Source organism: Pollachius pollachius, assembly GCF_949987615.1.
Source record: "Pollachius pollachius genome assembly, chromosome: 19".
Taxonomy (NCBI): domain Eukaryota; kingdom Metazoa; phylum Chordata; class Actinopteri; order Gadiformes; family Gadidae; genus Pollachius; species Pollachius pollachius.
In genome coordinates, this window is record NC_136952.1 from 17738717 (window position 1) to 17758643 (window position 19927).

Below are 19927 nucleotides of genomic sequence, written 5' to 3' on the forward strand. Positions count from 1 at the left end.
ACCTTATGTTAACGTAAACCCAACACAACCACAACGTTATGTTAACATAAACATCTGACACATTGTTATGCTCACTCATAAACATATAAGAATGCAGACCTTTAAACATCTAAAGCAGCGTAACCTTCAGTATATTCCAGCTCTACATTTAGACTGGGGACTCAGACCAGAGATGTGCTGGTGAAGCAGCCTCCAGCGGAGGGAGGAGATACTGCTGTCCTTCATCATCTGGACTAAGGGTTGCGGCTGGTTGACCCCTGAACCCCAGGCGTGATGTGGGGCCTCCTACCTGCAGGAGGTGCAGACGAAGCAGGCCGGGTGGTAGGCCTTCCCCAGGGCGGTGACCACCTCCCCCTCTACGTATTCCCCACAGCCCTGGCAGCGCGTCCCGTGCAGACGCTGGTAGTCCAGCGTGCAGAGGTAGTCCCCGCTACGTAGGAAGGACCCCCCGCGAGACAGGTCACAGCCACACACTGGGGACACACACACAGAGCCACTGTGGACACACATTGAGACACACTGGGGACACACACACAGAGCCACTGTGGACACACATAGAGACACACTGGGGACACACACAGAGACACTGTGGACACACATAGAGACACACTGGGGACACACACAGAGACACTGTGGACACACATAGAGACACACTGGGGACACACACACAGAGACACTGTGGACACACATTGAGACACACTGGGGACACACACACAGAGCCACTGTGGACACACATAGAGACACACTGGGGACACACACAGAGACACTGTGGACACACATAGAGACACACTGGGGACACACACAGAGACACTGTGGACACACATAGAGACACACTGGGGACACACCCACAGAGCCACTGTGGACACACATTGAGACACACTGGGGACACACACACAGAGACACTGTGGACACACATTGAGACACACTGGGGACACACACACAGAGACACTGTGGACACACATTGAGACACACTGGGGACACACACACAGAGACACTGTGGACACACATAGAGACACACTGGGGACACACACACAGAGCCACTGTGGACACACATAGAGACACACTGGGGACACACACACAGAGACACTGTGGACACACATTGAGACACACTGGGGACACACACACAGAGACACTGTGGACACACATAGAGACACACTGGGGACACACACACAGAGACACTGTGGACACACATAGAGACACACTGGGGACACACACAGAGACACTGTGGACACACATAGAGACACACTGGGGACACACACACAGAGACACTGTGGACACACATAGAGACACACTGGGGACACACACAGAGACACTGTGGACACACATAGAGACACACTGGGGACACACCCACAGAGCCACTGTGGACACACATTGAGACACACTGGGGACACACCCACAGAGCCACTGTGGACACACATAGAGACACACTGGGGACACACACAGAGACACTGTGGACACACATAGAGACACACTGGGGACACACACAGAGACACTGTGGACACACATAGAGACACACTGGGGACACACGCACAGAGCCACTGTGGACACACATTGAGACACACTGGGGACACACACACAGAGACACTGTGGACACACATTGAGACACACTGGGGACACACACACAGAGACACTGTGGACACACATTGAGACACACTGGGGACACACACACAGAGACACTGTGGACACACATTGAGACACACTGGGGACACACACACAGAGACACTGTGGACACACATAGAGACACACTGGGGACACACACACAGAGCCACTGTGGACACACATAGAGACACACTGGGGACACACACACAGAGCCACTGTGGACACACATAGAGACACACTGGGGACACACAGACACAGACACTGTGGACACACATAGAGACACGCTGGACACACACACACAGACACTGTGGACACACATAGAGACACACTGGGGACGCACACACAGAGACACTGTGGACACACATAGAGACACACTGGGGACACGCACACAGAGACACTGTATACACACACATAGAGACTGTATACACACAGACATATATGCACCGTATACACACACACACATCCATACAGACCCTATTTACACACACATATAAATCCATATAGACATTGGATACACACACATACACACACACACACTCACACACACACGCACACACGCACACACACACACACACACACACACACACACACACACACACACACACACACACACACACACACACACACACACACACACAAAGACAGCGGGGCAGTGGTCCCCTCACCGTCGTCCTCATGAGTTACAGAAAAAATCCTAACTTCTCATCCTAACTTAAGTTAGGGACTCAAAGATAGGTAAAATCCTAATATCCTATTACAGAAGCAGTCCCTAACCTGTTGGCCGTTTCCTATCTTATTTTTGGCCACTTATCTTATCTTGATTTAGGTAATCCTAACTGTTCTTTCAATCTGATTTTTTTGGATCGGCAATCGTCAGGTTATGTTTGTTTCTGTACTCAGATTGTGCATGAGATTGATAGAACGAGTTAATTTTAACGTTAACAGAGACTGTTGAGGATCTTTGTTAATAACGGCAAGCTACTAGCAATAGTACTATGGTCATGGCGGGTATTGGTACAGAGAACAAGAAGAGAAGTAATAAAGTAGTAAAGTAATTCTTCCACCAAATTCAAAATGAAATGTCTTTGCAGGCAATAAAATGAAATGAAAATACCGTCAGGAAAATGTAACAAATCATTATGCGGTCTCGGTAGCGTTTCAGCCATCACATTTCTGCTGTTATGTTCCTCGTCTTCATTGTCAAACAGACCCACTAACAGTGCTGCTGCCATTTCTTTCTGTTATTGACAGTATTTTGAATTTAGGACAGGGTGTATGGCCACCTAACTTAGGGATCCTAACTTAAGAAGTTCATAACTTAGGATAGTTCTGTAATGGCTAAATTCTTATCTTAAGATAAGATAGGATTTCGTCCTAAGTTAAGTTAGGAAACCTCCTTCTGTAATATCAAAACCCCTAAATGCCTTCCTATCTCAAGATAGGATAGGATTTCAGAGTTAGGAAGTTTCTGTAATGAGGCCCCTGGGCTTTATCTATTTATCCCCTCTGCCCCCCTCATTCCCTGCTGAAACCTCACAAGCGGTTGTCGTTGTGAGCCTATGAGAAAGTGCTTCTCCGGCGTGCCTATTGTTAAGAGAGTTCAAGACGTTTCTCCACCTTCTTTTTTGGCGTGAAGCCTGTGTTTTTGTGAGTGCTCATTACTTCAGCAAATAAGATATTTCATTTACAACGCATCGCTGCTTCCTGCTCCTTCTTTTCACTCGCATTTGAGTCCACTCCTCACCCCACCGTAACAGGAAGGATGTGCATCAGTTGAATACTATTATGGTGCATTATGGCTATCAAGTAGTGCACTATGTTGGAAACACATTTGGGACAACACGGGACCTTTAACCTTCTGCATTATAAATCGAACATTCGCCATCAAATATTATAATTGACTAATGTCACGTGAGCCCGATCTGCATATGAGGTGACCCCGACCCACAGGATGGGAACCCCAGTAGGCAGCTCTGGCTACCATGGCTAACGGTGCTCACCTGTGCAGGTGAAGCAGTTGAGGTGGAAGTGTCTCGCCTGGACCCTCAGCACCTCCCCCTTACACATCTCCCCACAGCGGAAACACTGGACCTTCCTCCTCTCAGGGGCCGGAGGAGGAGGAGGCGCAGCGTGGTTCTGGTAGGCTGGAGGAGAGGAGAGCAGAGGAAGATGATGAGGAGGAGAGGGGGAGGAGAGAGGAGAAATAGGAGGAGAGGGGGAGGAGAGGAGAGTGGAGAGGGGGAGAGGGGAGGAGAGGAAGACGATGAGGAGGAGAGGGGGAGGAGAAAGGAGGAATAGGAGGAGAGGGGAGGAGAGAGGAGAGGGGGAGAGGGGAGGAGGGAGGAGAGGGGGAGGAGAGAGGAGGAATAGGAGGAGAGGGGGAAAGGGGAGGAGGGAGAAGGAGGAGGAGAGGAACAGGAGAAAGGAAAGGTGTCAATTATATACAGAATGTCTGATGACAGGGAGGCCATTGAGGATACTGTCCCTGAAGTATGGGAGCCGTCTGGGACAGAATACTTGATATACTTGTGACAAATCAGTGCATGTACTGGTCTAGTGCACGCTCACACACCCTGCAGAACAACGGGCAGAGGGCAGATCATTTCACTATCCATTCACAGAGCCAGGGGAGGGGGGCTTTGAGCAATTTGTCCTGCAGTCTGCCAAGAGGTAGCTCGCCTGGGTCCACTCAAATATGAAAATATGATCATTACAGGTCTCATGGCATGAACATTTATTTTTTCACTTTATGAGGTTTTCTAACATTAATATGAGTTCCCCCAGCCTGCCTATGGTCCTCCAGTGGCTAGAAATTACGTTAGGTGTAAAACGAGCACTAGGTATCCTGCTCCGCCTTTGAAAATAAAAGCTCAGATGCGCCGATTTGGAATTTGGCCTCATATGTCGTCATACAGGGCCGGGTTACCTCCCCTTTCTCTGCTTTGCCCGCCCAGAGAATTTGGCCCGCCAATGAGGCAATGACAAGACAACGAGCGCCACTTATGTGTGTGTGAATACACACACGCTGTAACGCAAGTGTTGTACACTTCTTTTTATATTTGGATAACCCTTCTGCTGTTGGTGTTATGGCGCATACCACGTGAGATAAGGCAAGGTTTACGTAAAGCTCCCATTTGGTGAAAAGACTAGACTGCGTCGGGTTCTCTGACGTCTCTGGTGCTTCCACAACGAGACTCGTAGTGGGAGTTATCTCGGCCATGGTTGAGAAGGAATTGGGGGAAAGGAAGTTTGGCTTTGACTCCCTGAAGTCCAGATTGAACCCATACATGGAGGAAATGGGGATTGTTGCCCGGGATTGTCTCCCGCCTGAGCCCCGCTGCCGGGCGGCGACGGTGATGGAGCCCCGTGCCGGTGGTGCCCTGCGGGCCGCGGCGGTGGTGTCCTGCGGCGGAGGTGTCCCGCGGCGGTGGTGCCCCTGCGGCGGTGGTGTCCCGCGGCGGTGGTTCTCCTCCATGTCGCGGTTCAATCTGGACTCCAGGGAGTCAAAGTCAAAGTTCCTTTACCCCAATTCCTTCTCAACCATGGCCGAGAAATCCTCCACTACCACTGCAACAATCCCTTCCTCCTCCATGTCGCCGCTCAGTCTGTGCTTCAGATTGACGTGGAAGTGGAAGAACCAGAGAAGTCGGAGAACCTGACGCAGTCGTTTGAGATTCATAATATCATCCGGAGGCGCACACAGCTTTTGGTCGTGATAATGTATATTATATAATATAGATATCTATATATTATATTATATCATTTAGATATAGAGCTCCAGGACCCCCACCGGAGCACCCGGAGTGTTCTAGAATATTAACAGAACACGGCCAAAAGCTGTGTGCGCCTCCAGATGATATTATGAACCCGAGCCATTGCGATACATCCACTGCAACCCTAGTGCATGGTACCCTGGCCGCAAGCTGCTCAGCACCACACCCCCACCTTCCACCTTGACCCGCCTCTAAAAAACGGCACTTTAGTGGAAAGCTCATTGTGGGACTGGCTCGTAGTGGCTGTAATTCTGCACCAAGGCTGAATTTCTTGAACGTCTTCAAATACTGCATTAGGGGCCCACTAACACCGATAAAAAGCATTCATAAAGTAGCATGCCATGGGACCTTTAATAAATCAGATGGAGTCCTGATGCATAGACTAGTGTCAAGGGGAATAACTCTGGAGTCAACAGGAGGCTGAAAATGGAGTTCAGCTCCTGAATCTCAAGTTATCAGGTGAGAGGCTGTCTGCTTGTTTCACCTGATCCTGCCAACATAGATCAGCTCACTTTTAGGAGAGAATCTGTCCCTGCCATGCCTTCAAGAAATTTCTAGATTGGTGATGATTAAAGAGTTTTGTTTCTTCCCACTAGGTGTCATAAATACAAGTCAAATGTCAGTGGGATACATACAATTACCAAGGCAGACGAAGACTATGCTTGTAGGCAGTGGTTAAATTGGGATTTTATATGTGGGGGGGCTCTGATCCAAAGGGGCCGCCGCTCCCCATACGCAGAGTACGCAGAGCCAAAATTAAGGTTGCAAAAAAAAAATCCATGATAGTCGTTATATTAGTACATTAAAGAAATTAGCATTTTTTATATGTTGCTTAATATGTACACTGTAGATTTTGAGTGTGTTTGATGAGGTCACATTAAGAGCTGATTTTATTTTCACAAAAACAAACAACAAAAACAATATGTCTTTAAGGTACATTGACATGGATGAAAACAAACATTTGAACAAATAATGGGCAATGGTAATCCCTTTGTTACTACATTTTCTATTTACACTGCATCATGTGCATCTAATTCATCACCTCCCATATGGTCTGATATGGAGATACCACATCATTACTTTCCCTTTTCCTACAGGCCAAGTGATCAGCTGACCTTCTGGTTGCCACCCACTTTCTGACAAACCTGGTAGGCTTCCAAGATTTGAGAGGAGGGCCAACCAGCTTAATGAACATCAAAGCCGACACATTCTCCACATTCAATCTGGATCTCAATGGAGTCACAACATTATTCATCTCTGAAAACCCCCTCTCACACTCTGCACTGCTGACAGAAATGGTATTAACGGAATGTCTAAGTGTGAGAAGGGCCTTTTGCATTGTGTCTGGTTTGTTTTTGTACTCACGGTAAGCTTGTTTCACTCCAGTGAAACCAACTTTTACCTGGTCACAGAGTTCCCTCAACTCACTTTCCCCATACATCACAGGTAGAGGGCTCGGCCATGTTTCGGGATTCAAGATGTTAATCTTGGTGAAGAGAGACTCCTCTTCACTCCTCACCATTCTTTCCTTCATGCTCTGGCATAAGGCCTCATAAAACTTGGTTGGGTTGATGACCTTCTGCCCTCTATCACCATGAAGTGCTATGCCATTGAAAGACCCTTGCTGCACTGCCTCACATGCCTTTCTATAGAAGGGGCCATTTTCTGGATCCTCACTCATGGCGGTAAACACATCAGTCTGTCTTTTAATGAGGTTCACTGCTTGAGACAGTCTAATGTCTCTGGCCTGCAGGGCCTCAGACAGGTCTTTGAGTTCCTCCAGTGCATCCATCATTAGTCCCAGGTTCCTCAGAAATGCATCCGAACTCAATTTAACAGCTAGGCCCGAATACATAGATCTCTCACTTGATGTTCTGTTAACATCTTGACCTGCAGCTGTGAGATGACTGTGGAGTGCAGCATACATCATCCAAATGGCTTTCACTGTTCGGAAAGATGAAGCCACCCACCTTACCCCTAAGACTCTACCGATTCTCCTAAGACACACACCAACCTCAGAAGCTGCAGCATCAAGTTCTCTATGGTTCTTGGGTGACTGATGGTATAGGCAGTACAACTTGTCAAGGAAAGCTGTAAAGTGGTTGGTCTCAGTGCATGTCTTCACAGCATCTGACACGGACAACTCCAACCTGTGGTTCAGACAGTGCCAACCAATGAGACCTGGGAACTTAGTTTTAAGTTGTGTGTACACTCCATTCTTTTTCCCCACCATTACGGCAGCTCCATCAGAGCAGAAACCCACCAGACATTCTTTTAGAAAATCCTCATGAAGACCATGTTTTAAGAGGCATTTGAGTAATTCACCAGTGGTTCCATCTGCTGTTGTACTTTCTAATTCAAGCAAATCTAAGAAGAACGTAAGAGGCTCAGAATCATGGACAGATGTTCTGAGGTACACAATGAGACACGATTTCTTACTGAATGAGGTGCTTTCATCCACAATAACTGTGAGCTTTGGCTGAGTCTGTTTAATACTATTCAGTAATGCCTGTCTCATCTCTACAGATATGAAATGCACTATGTCTGCACATGTGACATTGGAATGGAGTACACGGCCAACATTTGCACCATTCATCCTCTGTAGCTCTACTAGGTTAGGATGATCAGAGTAAGGCCTGTTGCCCTTTGCCAGGTAGTACGCTGTTCTAAAGACATTGTGAGTTGATGCTAAAATTTCACCTTGTGTTTTCAAAAAACTTGACTCAAGAGCTTGCTCACCTTGTTTTTTCAGTATATCTTCTGCAATTTTGTGACTTTGGGAGGCACTATGTTCATTTATTTTTTTTCTTAAAGATTTCATTTGCTTCTCTGTACTACTGCCATATGGACCTACTCTGCAGTTTTGCCATTCACTGGAAAATGTGTATCTGAGTTTACCTGTTCTCTCTGCCCCAAGTGATGATGCCGCACTGCATGTTTCACATCCCAATTTTTTATTTTTTGCCACAAGAAATGGGTAGGTTTTTTTAAAATAATCATATTGCTGTCTCTTCCAGCAGTCAGGGAAGTTGTCAGTTGCACCTACATGCTCATCTGCACCTGTCCCTCCCGGTCCATCCTCAGCTCCTCTGCCCTGTCCATCCTCAGCTCCTCTGCCCGGTCCATCCTCAGCTCCTCTGCCCTGTCCCGCCTCACCTCCTCTGCCCTCAGTGTCCTCATTTCTGCCCTGTCCATCCTCAGCTCCTCTGCCCTGTCCATCCTCAGCTCCTCTGCCCGGTCCATCCTCAGCTCCTCTGCCCTGTCCAGCCTCATCTCCTCTGCCCTCAGCTCCATCCTCATCCCTGTTCTGTTCAACTCTGCATTTTTAGTTTAGTGGAGGAAGAGACAGCACTTAAGACATGACAGACACACTATCAGGATGAAAAGATCTAGCAACAAATCACAGCTTGGTTACAGTGACTTCTGCACACAGGCCTAGCTCAATTATTTCAAAATTATGTCTTGGATAGCAGCTGCCCACCTTTTGAAGAAATCTGTAAGCTTCCTCCTTTTTGTTCCACTCATGTTTACCTTTTATCTCTGAAATGTTCACTTGTTGACTTTCACCCTAAGTTAAGAAGTAGATAGAATGTCTTTTAAAATGGTTCATATTATATAATAATGTAATCAAACGTTCTTTAAATAAAACACTTTTGAATGAATGAATGAATGAAGCTATCTTTTTCTTAAAGGCTAGCCGATAGGCTACGTCACCATCATGTTTGGTGGCTTTTAAATCTAACCTGCTGTGTAGCCTATATGCAAACATTAAATCACAGGACCTACTGTACTCACAAATAAATAGCCTAGGCAATGCACTGCAATTCATAGATACAAATAAGTTTGAAATTCATCCAGCTAGGAATGAGAAATGTGATTCGGAGATCGCATAGACTACTTGCTAAATCATTTAGAATTAGCAGCATTGTTCTTTTTAACTAGCGCTTGCCATTTGACATACCAGTAGCAGGCTATCCCTGCATGTCAGCCTGCCACACACATAAAGATTTTATAAATCTCAACCGATTTTTTATCTGTGAGAGACCCCACACATGAAGATAAAAAATCTGTGATTTAACAGTTTTGATCGTATTGTGTGTGGTGTCCTGCGATATTCCAAACACAGCACACCACACACATTAGGATTTGTCCCGATTGTCGGCTTCCCCCCCACACAAGACGATTTGACACCACAACGTTCTCCGCCGACAATCGTAAATATTGAACATGTTTAATACTTACGATTATCGGCGCCGACTGATTTCGGAGCCGATTGTCGGCCGAATTTCACTCTTAACACATCACACACTACAAGAGAATCTTATAAAATAATCTTAAGAGTTTAAGATAATCGGGCGATGTCTGTCCGTGGTCGGAAGGGGGAAAATCGGGGCAAAATCAGCCCGATTATCTTTATGTGTGTGGCAGGCATAAGGTTAATTTTTCCTGCTTAATGAAAATGCAAGCCCATATCTAATGATATTAGCCTATTGGTTTAATTTCGTTTCTCTTACCTCGCCATTCACCTGTCTACTACGATAATTATGTCTGATGATGACCGTTAGAATGATTTGACGTTGTGTTGTCTGATCTGGGGGGAGGAGGAGCTGCTGCGCAAGTTTCGTGCGCAATATGCCTACTTCTCAAACTTGCTCCAGATGTCTAGGCCAGCCTATCCCTACTCCATTATTTAGAATTGTGTTTTAAAACAACATAGATTTACAATGGAAAAGTTGTAAATGAGTAGGACAACATTGCTCGTGATGGACTAGGCAGACTGCCAAAATCGGCTGGAGCTGATCTGCTGCGCAGAACTCCAGACCCGGCCGCTTATGTGCCGGGGCTCCGCCCCGGACAGCCCCGGCCCAATTCAACCTCTGCTTGTAGGTAACATACAAACAAACAAGTGATGTTAGCATGATGTTGCCAGACAATGAATGTGACATGCATGGAGAGTTGGTAAATCATCAGACGCTCACTGAAAGACATACCCTAGCCTGGTTAAAGATGCATTCATGTTTAACGAGAATCGCAAGGAAAGCAAAACAACACAGCTTTGGAAAACACATCTTAAATCCACTTGAGGAAGATGGAGTGACTTTTCTGTTGCCTGTAAAGGTTTGATTGATTCACTGTAACTATAACCCTGCATTTCACAAAATCTTGTAAACTAATCCAACCCTCTTTTGACCCGACCCAGATGTTGAGTGGGGGGGTGGTGTAGAGATGTAAATGTAAATGTAAATGTAAATGTAGATGACCCCTGAACTTTCAGACAGTGAAGATCTGCTCCTCAGAGTGGAGTCGCCGCTCACTGACGGAGCGATGACAGCCCTTTGGCCTGTGGTGGACCCCCTATCACCTTAACAATGACATTGCCTAGATCTGTTCTGCTGATGCTGCAGTAACAGCAGATTATACCATCAACAGTTTCTACACCATGCATGGAAAGACAAACTGTTCTGGAGTAGCATTCGTTTTATCATTTTTGCCCAGATCATCCTAAAGTCAAGGTGCTTACGGTGCTTACAAACACATATAAGAGTTACAGAGATTACATAAATATAACAATTACCCTAGTACTGACCATATTCTGGTTAAGCTGTTCCAAAGAGATAATAATAATAATTAATAAATAGACCATTCATTTATTTGTCCCTTCCTCTGTCTGTGTCTCTCCATTGACTCCATGTCCATGTCTTTCTCCCTCTGCCTCCCCCTCTTTATGTCTCTGTCCATTTCTCCCCCCCTCTCTCTCTCCCCCCCCCACCCCACACCATTCTCTCTCTGTTCATGTCTCTCTGACATCTCTCTCCTTATGGAGCCAGTATCCTGCCATAATTCAAACCTGAAAAAAAAGTTTCAAAGGCTTGTAAGTCTGGGTTTGAAAACTCAACACCTTGTAAAAAAGGTTTTGCAACACTGAAAAAATTGCAACACTGAGTATAGCCTGAATTTTTTTTTAAAACATCTGCAAACATGATTTTGTGTTCTATTTTATCTTCATCATTTTCACCAACACATTTTCAAAGTGAAAATTTTTTCACAAACACATTTTCAACGTTTAAAAAATGTCACCAGCGCATTTGCAGAGTTTCAAATCTGGCACTGTTCTAACAGTGTATTTCATTGTTTCCCGGTTTTGAAACCTTGTAAATGGGATTCTGCAAACAGGTGTTCATACATTGAGAAATAAGTTTTGAAAGGTTGAATATTTATTTTTAAAAACTTGTAAAGGTGTACATTTACACCATTGCAATGTATTCTTTCAGAACTGACTTTTCAGCACTGACTTTTCAGAGATTTGACCAAACAGGCGCAAGCTTTGAGTCACGTGATTATTGGCAGTGTTCTGTCGCGCATTCGTTTTGAAACTCCTGACAGTCAAAGGTCTGAAATCGTTGATCTGCAAAAAGGAAAAAAAACGTTCCTGGGGGTGGGACCATTTAGCTCTAAACCTATTGGTTGCTCTCTGCTGACGTACATTCCAATCACATGTGCCGTTGACCGGGCTGTGCGTGATTGACAGTGCTCTGCCGATGACAAGAATAACAAGCGACCTGCGCGGTTGATTTTGTTTTCGATTTTCTGGAACCATGGCTGGGTACGGAACCTACGAAACCCGTAAAGGGACATGGGATTAAAAAATAATAATAACGTTTCTCGTGAGCACAAGAAAGTATCTGGTGCGCACGCGAATGTATCTGGTGAGCACGAGAAAGTATCTCGTGAGCACGAGAAAGTATCTCGTGAGCACGAGGAAGTATCGTAGGCTGTGACTGTATCACTGGCAGTGTGTGTGGGTGGGTGGGTGGGTGTGTGTGTATTTTAAATGTGAATAAGTGCACATATAAATCTATATTTTATTTTAATAAAGTATTTATTGTTCAGAATGATGCAGTCTAGTGATTTTGCGTGAAACAAGAAAGTATCGTATGCATATCACTGGCAGTGCGTGTGTGTACTTTAAATGTGAATAAGTGCACATGTAAATCTAGATTTTATTTTAATTGAGTATTTATTGTTCAGCATGATGCAGTCTAGTGATCTGGGGTTACGTCTGTGAAGTGTCCCTACCAAAGCTGAGACCAAACTTACGCCCATGGAATAAAGTACGCAGCCTGTCAAGAATCATCATTCCGACCATATTCCGACCTATAAGTCACACAAACCATCTCGTAGTTGGAGGCAAGAGAGTATACAAGCTCCAATAGTGCGAGATAAAAATATAGCACATTAATTTGAATGATTTTAGCTTGTGTGTGCCCGTGCCCGCGATAAATCACACACAAGCTAAAATCATTTAAATTAATGTGCTTTATTTTTATCTCAAATTATTGGATCACGTATACTCTCCTGCGCTCCGCCACCAACTACGAGATGGTTAGTTACACTTTCCTGCTGTCGGCTCCCAGACCGAGGAGCACAGGGGAGACGTTCTCTCCAGGGCCGATGCTCTCTCGGGGGCAACACCCTTCACTTTTACCGACAGTGGGTCTGCTTATAGGTCGAAATATGGTCGGAATGTAGCGGCCACCGATTCTTGACAGGCTGGGTACTTCATTCTTACACACAACCGGACTCGTTCATTACTTCACTAAATGCACACGCACGCTATCGCTCGCTCTCCTCGCTCGTCCACCCACTCGCTGACGACACACACACGCACGCACACACACACACACACACACACACACTGCCAGTGATATGCGCACGATTTTTCCCCGTGCTCATGAGATACTTTCTCGTGCTCACCAGTTAATTTCTCGTGCGCACCAGATTCTTTCTCGTGCTCACGAGAAACGTTTAATATTTATCTATTTTCCCCGGTGTCCCTTTACGGGTTCCGTAACCAGCCATGGGTTCCAGAAATCGCTTGTTAGTCTTGTCATTGGCAGAGCACTGTCAATCACGCACAGCCGGGTCAACGGCACATATGATTGGAATGTACGTCAGGAGAGAGCAACCAATAGGTTTAGAGCAAAATGGTCCCGCCCCAGGAAGGTTTTTTTTTTTCCTTTTTGCAGATCAACGATTTCAGACCTTTGACTTTCAGGAGTTTCAAAACGAATGCCCGACAGAACACTTCCAATAATCACGTGACTGAAAGCTTGCGCCTGTGTGGTCAAATCTCTGAAAAGTCAGTTCTGAAAAAAGACATTGCAATGGTGTAAATTTACACCTTTACAAGTTTTTAAAATGAAATATTCAACCTTTCAAAACTTATTTCTCAATGTATGAACACCTGTTTGCAGAATCCCATTTACAAGGTTTCAATTTTTTTCAGGCTATAATCTATTTTTTCAGTGTTGCAAAACCTTTTTTACAAGGTGTTGAGTTTTCAAACCCAGACTTACAAGCCTTTGAATTTTTTTTTTCAGGTTTGAATTATGGCAGGATACTAGCTCCATATCTCCTCCCCTCTCTCTCTCTGTCCATGTCTCCCCCCCTCACACTCTCCCCCTCTCCCTCTCTCCCCCATCTCTTTTCTTTCCCACGCTCTTTTAACTCCACTTGCGGATTACAATCATGTCTTTGTAGCGCCCTGCGGTGATTACGCAACCAGGCCTCACATGCTGTTTGCCTTGTTTACACACACACACACACACACACACACACACACATTCTCTCTCGACCTCTCTCTCTTCACACACACGCACACACACACACACACACACACACACACACACACATACAAAACATAAGCATCCAATCTATCTGTCCTGCATGAACATGGACAGTAGCATTATGACCAGCGGGCCTGTGAAGGCCGCTGCCCTCTGGTCAGAGCTGAGCCGCCTGCTGGCATTGAGTCTGGAAACACAGCGAGCCAAGGTGTTCTTAACCTCAGTTTACCGTGTCTCTGGCATTGCACTGAACTGAGGACGGGATGCACCCTGAATACCTGGAACACGCTACAAGCCAGGTGTAGCAGATGGAATCATGGGACTTGGAGTTCTAGGTACAATGGCCGTCTGTCATGTCTAATGCCTTGTCTGATGATAAACAACTACAGAGAAGGGAGGGGAGGAATGGAGGAGGACTCCTTCCTTCTCTCTGCCGTTAAACTAAATGAACACCTTCTACTCTGACACGAGCCACGTCAAAGACGCTTTTGCTGGACAATAAAGTTTTCTGAATCTGAATTGGAGTTGGCGTTAAATAGGCGATGGGATAGTGTTTAGAGTGGTTGACTCCAAACCAAAAGATTCTGGGCTCCATCCCTAATGACCGCTGTCTATATGCATATTGGAGCGAACCCCTATCTGCTGCTCAAAGACTAAGTGTATCTAAATATATATAGCCTATACCTAGATCTAGAATCCTGATCTATTACTATATCTACAGTACTGTTCTATAACCAGATCTCCTGGTATATGGCTATAGATCTAGTCAGTTCCTATAACCAGATCTATATTCCTTTTCTAAAACCAGATATATAGTCCTGTTATATTACTTCATATAGAGTCCTGTTCTTTGACCATATCTAGAGTCCTGTTGGATAACCATATCTGGAGTCCTGTTCTACACCTAGATCTAGAATCCTGTTCTAGAACCAGATCTAGGGTCATGGTCTAGAACCAGAGTTAGAGTCTGGTTCAAGAAACAGATCTAGAGAGTCCTGTTCTAGATACAGAGCTACACTCCTGTTGTATGGCTATAGACCCCGCTGTAAGCCCAGAGCCTTCAGTCCCATCCTAAGCTCTCAGCTGATCTGTCAGGGGCTCTGAATGGTGCTAGGTATTAGCGAACTGTAGATTTAGAACCAGAAACATGAGATGGACAGCTAAGCATGGGAAACAAGGGCTGTGTGTGAGTGTGTGTGTGTGTGTGTGTGTGTGTGTGTGTGTGTGTGTGTGTGTGTGTGTGTGTGTGTGTGTGCATGGGTGCCTGTGTGCGTGCGTGTGTGTGTGTGAGCAGCAGTTTGAGACATTGCCTTCCAGAGCTCCCAATATCCATCAACACCAACAAACATGACGGCAGGTCTTAATGGATCCTAACTAGTCTTTCTTGGTATGGAGCACTTCCTGTTGTTGTTGTTGTGGTTGCAGAGTTGGTTGCATGAAGCAGACTTTGGGAGGAAGTGCAGCTCACAGCATCAGGTGAAGGAAAACACAAATGTCTGTCATGAGTCATGAGTACTGGATATTGTTTCAAATGTGTAGGTGCCCAGGGAGCCTCACAACAACAATGCTCCCACCACACCTGGAGTCTGTCTGGACACCAGCGAGTGTCTCTTGGTCCTGACTCTGAAGAAGTTTAAAAAGTGTGCAGCAGCAGTAGGATATAGATAGCTCTCTGCTAACTAGCGCAGACGATGCATGACTACCGCCCACCGCCATGACATCATGAAGCGGCTTAACATGCCTCACACACTAAGGTCAACGCTCTCACACACACACACACACACACACACACACACACACACACACACACACACACACACAAACACACACAGGTGACACGTGAACCACACTCACTCATACACACACACACACACACAGAAAGACACGTGAACAGACCCACATACACACACACACAGAAAGAAATGGAAACACACACACACACGCACACGGAAAGACATATGAACACACCCACACACACACAGAAAGACACGGAAACACACAAACACATGCACACAAAAAGACAAGTGAAACACACACACACAGACAGACATATAAAGGCACACACACATAGAAACGTAACAGATACAAAAATACAATTAACACACAGACCCATACAACAACCACACTGACAACTTGCACACACAGACACACAACACTAGCACGCAAAGAAATACACAGACTACACAAACCACAAAAAAACATCAACCGGCCATAGACAGACTTCCTGTCAATCACAGGCTTTGACTGATATATCTTTAAAGCATACTTCGACTTTACATTTGTACACACAGCCTTCAGAAACAACATGCCTCACTTCCACCAAGCACCTGCTAGGAAGCTTCTGGATACTTCTCTCTGCCGGACGGATGTTAGCAGTACAGATATCTGTCTCCCGAGAAACACACAACACACAAACCAAACACACACACACACACACACACAGACACACACACACACACACACACAGAGCTATACACAAACCCTCACAAAAGTGGTTTCTCACATGCATAATATACATAGACACATTTAGAATGTCTACCTGTCTTCTTCACCATAACCCAGGCTTCAGAGGGCGGGCAGAGAGCGAGCAGAGAGTGAGCAGAGGGCAGACAACCAGCAGCCCTACACAGAGAGGAACTGGTACTGGCAAGAGGACACTGGCCGAGGCAGGGGGAGAGAGAGAGAGAGAGAGAGAGAAGAGAGAGAGAGAGAGAGAGAGAGAGAGAGAGAGAGAGAGAGAGAGAGAGAGAGAGAGAGATAGACAGGCACTGGGTAAAGTGGGTGAGAGATAGATATTGACTGAGAGAGGAGATCTGTAACCACCAGTCTGTTAGGTTCAGACCTCTGTAACCACTAGTCTGTTAGGTTAACCTGTACCACTATTCTGTTGGGGTCAGACCCCTGTAACCAGTAGTCTGTTAGGTCTAGACCTCTTTAACCATTAGTCTGTTAGGTTCAGACCCCTGTAACCAGTAGTCTGCTAGGTTCAGACATCTGTAACCACTAGTCTGTTAGGTTCAGACCTCTGTAACCACTAGTATGTTATGTCCAGACCTCTTTAACCACTAGTCTGTTAGGTTCAGACCTCTGAAACCACTAGTCTGTCAGGTTCAGACCTCTGTAACCTGTACCACCAGTCTGTTAGGTTCAGACCTCTGTAACCACTAGTATGTTAGGTCTAGACCTCTTTAACCATTAGTCTGTTAGGTTCAGACCCCTGTAACCACTAGTATGTTAGGTCTAGACCTCTTTAACCATTAGTCTGTTAGGTCCAGACCCCTGTAACCAGTAGTCTGGTAGGTTCAGACCTCTGAAACCACTAGTCTGTCAGGTTCAGACCTCTGTAACCTGTACCACCAGTCTGTTAGGTTCAGACCTCTGTAACCACTAGTCTGGTAGGTTCAGACCTCTGAAACCACTAGTATGTTATGTCCAGACCTCTTTAACCACTAGTCTGTTAGGTTCAGACCTCTGTAACCTACACCACTAGTCTGTTGTGTTTGTACATGGTGAAGCACGCAACTCACCTTATGGCGATAATCAGCGTTCCGGAATTTGAGGAAGCATAAACTACACATTAGATGCGGATATTCAGACCACAACCCTCCCAGTCTTTCCAAGCCTGGGTTTATCAGTTGAATATGAAATACCTGCTAACATACTGGATGACTTTTTTCCTGACAGAATATTGGAGGTGTTGAGTGGATACATCCCTCTGGTATATGTTCTAAGTATTCTTGTACCCTTTTAGATCCTGCTGTTCATCACTGATTGACTGATAGGATTGGATTTAGGTGAACTTGTATTTAACCATTTCCAAGACAAATACCTTAATGTTACCATCTTTAACATGATATCTTGACATGTAAGTTGAAGTTACATCCCTTTAGTGAACCAAAATGTAGCCATCTCTAGCCTAACCATTTCAACAACAATACCTATACTTAACCATCTCTAGTCTAACCTTTTTAACAATGATTCCTAAACGTAACCATCTCCAGCCTTACCATTTTAACACCGATTCCTAAACTTCTGGCGGCTCAGCTCTGACCAGAGGGCAGCGGCCTTCACAGGCCCGCTGGTCATAATGCTACTGTCCATCTCTAGCCTAAGCAACCATTTCAATACCAATACCTCAATTTAACCATCTCTTGCCTAACCATTTCAACACCAATCACATAACTGACTCATCTCTACCCTAAACATTTCAACACCGATCCCTAAACTTACCCATCTCATCTATATTAAGCTTGTCAGCAGTGACCCTCAACATGACCCCATCTAGCCTTTCATCTGTCAGTCCCAGCACCCCAGAGTGCACCACTGCCAGGTGTGATGCGTACCTTGGGGCAGGTCAAAAGGCATGCTGGCCATCTTCTCACAGAGGATGTAGTCGTTGGGGTTGAGGAAGGGCAGCTGCTCCATCATGGACTGCTTGGGGATGAGGTAGAGCACCTCTGCGATCTCGCCGTCCTCGATGATGGACATGCGGCGCACAGAGTTCTTCCTCTTCACCCGGTCCAGCACCAGGGTGTCGTCGGAGTGGCTGGAGCCGCAGATGCGCCCCAGGGTGCTGAGGCTGGGCAGGGTGGACATGGTGGCGGAGCTGCTGGGCCCAGCAGGTGGAGGAGCACAGGGAGTCCAGAGGAGTCACCATAAAACACCAATCGGACAGGAACCGGCACCCCACGGAGAGAGTGGCAGCGTGAGGGCGGAATGAGCAAACGCTTCTCCTGAACGGGAGGAGGTAAAGCCTAAGACGGCGGCGATGCGTGTAAGAGGCTGCTGCCCTCTGAATGAGACAGGCTTTCTGCTGCCCCTAAGAGGATTAACACAGGAGGTATTTTTACAGTCTATCTTTGTCAGGGAAACAGAGGGAGCCTCTAGGAAGGCTGTATATGTAGGCCTGGATGACCCCATCCTGAGGTCAGTGAGCCGTCAGTTACATTGCAGAGTAGAAACATAACCCCAATCCCATCGCTGATTGGGTTTGTCTCTGAAGAAGACTATGAAGAGATTATAACTGTCAGACTCCAACATTCAGATGTTCTGATAGTTTTAAAACAATCAACTTCGGATTTGGAGTGGAAAACAAAGTCCCATTTAAAGCAAGAGCCGGAGTGGAGCGGTGATCTCTGGATGGGTTACGGAGGACGTTAGAAACAGTAGTAATCCCAGAGACTGGTCAATTGCAGGGAACAGCAACAGTGTAGTACGTTTACAAATCCTCTTTGGAATTGATTTGAAAAGTTTTGCTGTGTTGGTTGTTCATGTAACGGCAGATGTAAATTAAACTGTTGTTTGTCGGGTGTATGAACTTGATGCTCTTTAAAGCCAAGGGGTCAGTGGTCAGCTGCCGACAGATCCCCAGATCCTGCCCATAACCTCCTTGAACTTGGACACATTCAGGCGCTCAGTCAGAAGATAACATGAGATAAGAAAAGATTTAATTTCTAGCTACTATGAAGCATATCTGTATCTGCCTGAAAACTAATTCTAACATTCTTGGGCATTGTGGGGTAAAACAACATTGCATTTACTAAAATTAAAATAACGTGTAAGGAATCAGGATCACACTTCTTTTCCCTTTTGCTTTACTGACACTGGTCTTTAATTAGAGTAGCGTTATACCTCCTCCTCAAAACCCTTCAATTTAAAAACAACCAAACTAACTTAACCCTCTATCGAGTCAAAGTTTACATTTAAAGGTCCCATGGCATGAAAATCTCACTTTATGAGGTATTCTAACATAAATATTAGTTCCCCTAGCCGGCCTATCGTCCCCCAGTGGCTAAAACTTCTGTTCGGCGTAAAACAAGCACTAGGTGTTCTGCTCGCCTTTGAAAAAACAGAGGCTCAAGCGTGCTGATTTGGAATGTGGTCCCATATGTCGTCATAAAGGATCTAAGCTCCTCCCCTTTCTCTGCC

At 45.7% G+C, this 19927-nt stretch overlaps 1 protein-coding gene across 1 annotated transcript in view; it reads right to left on the reverse strand.

Moving 5' to 3' along the window:
* The window catches only part of LOC307090700 (actin-binding LIM protein 1-like), a gene marked incomplete at both ends in the record, with an annotated part of 34022 nt that extends 15366 nt beyond the window's left edge, over positions 1-18656 (reverse strand). The window contains 4 exon segments of the mRNA XM_079757451.1: positions 290-473; positions 3600-3743; positions 18343-18599; positions 18601-18656. Of these exon segments, the coding sequence (XP_079613577.1) occupies positions 290-473; positions 3600-3743; positions 18343-18599; positions 18601-18656 (641 nt within the window).
* Between the last annotated feature and the right edge of the window lie 1271 nt (positions 18657-19927).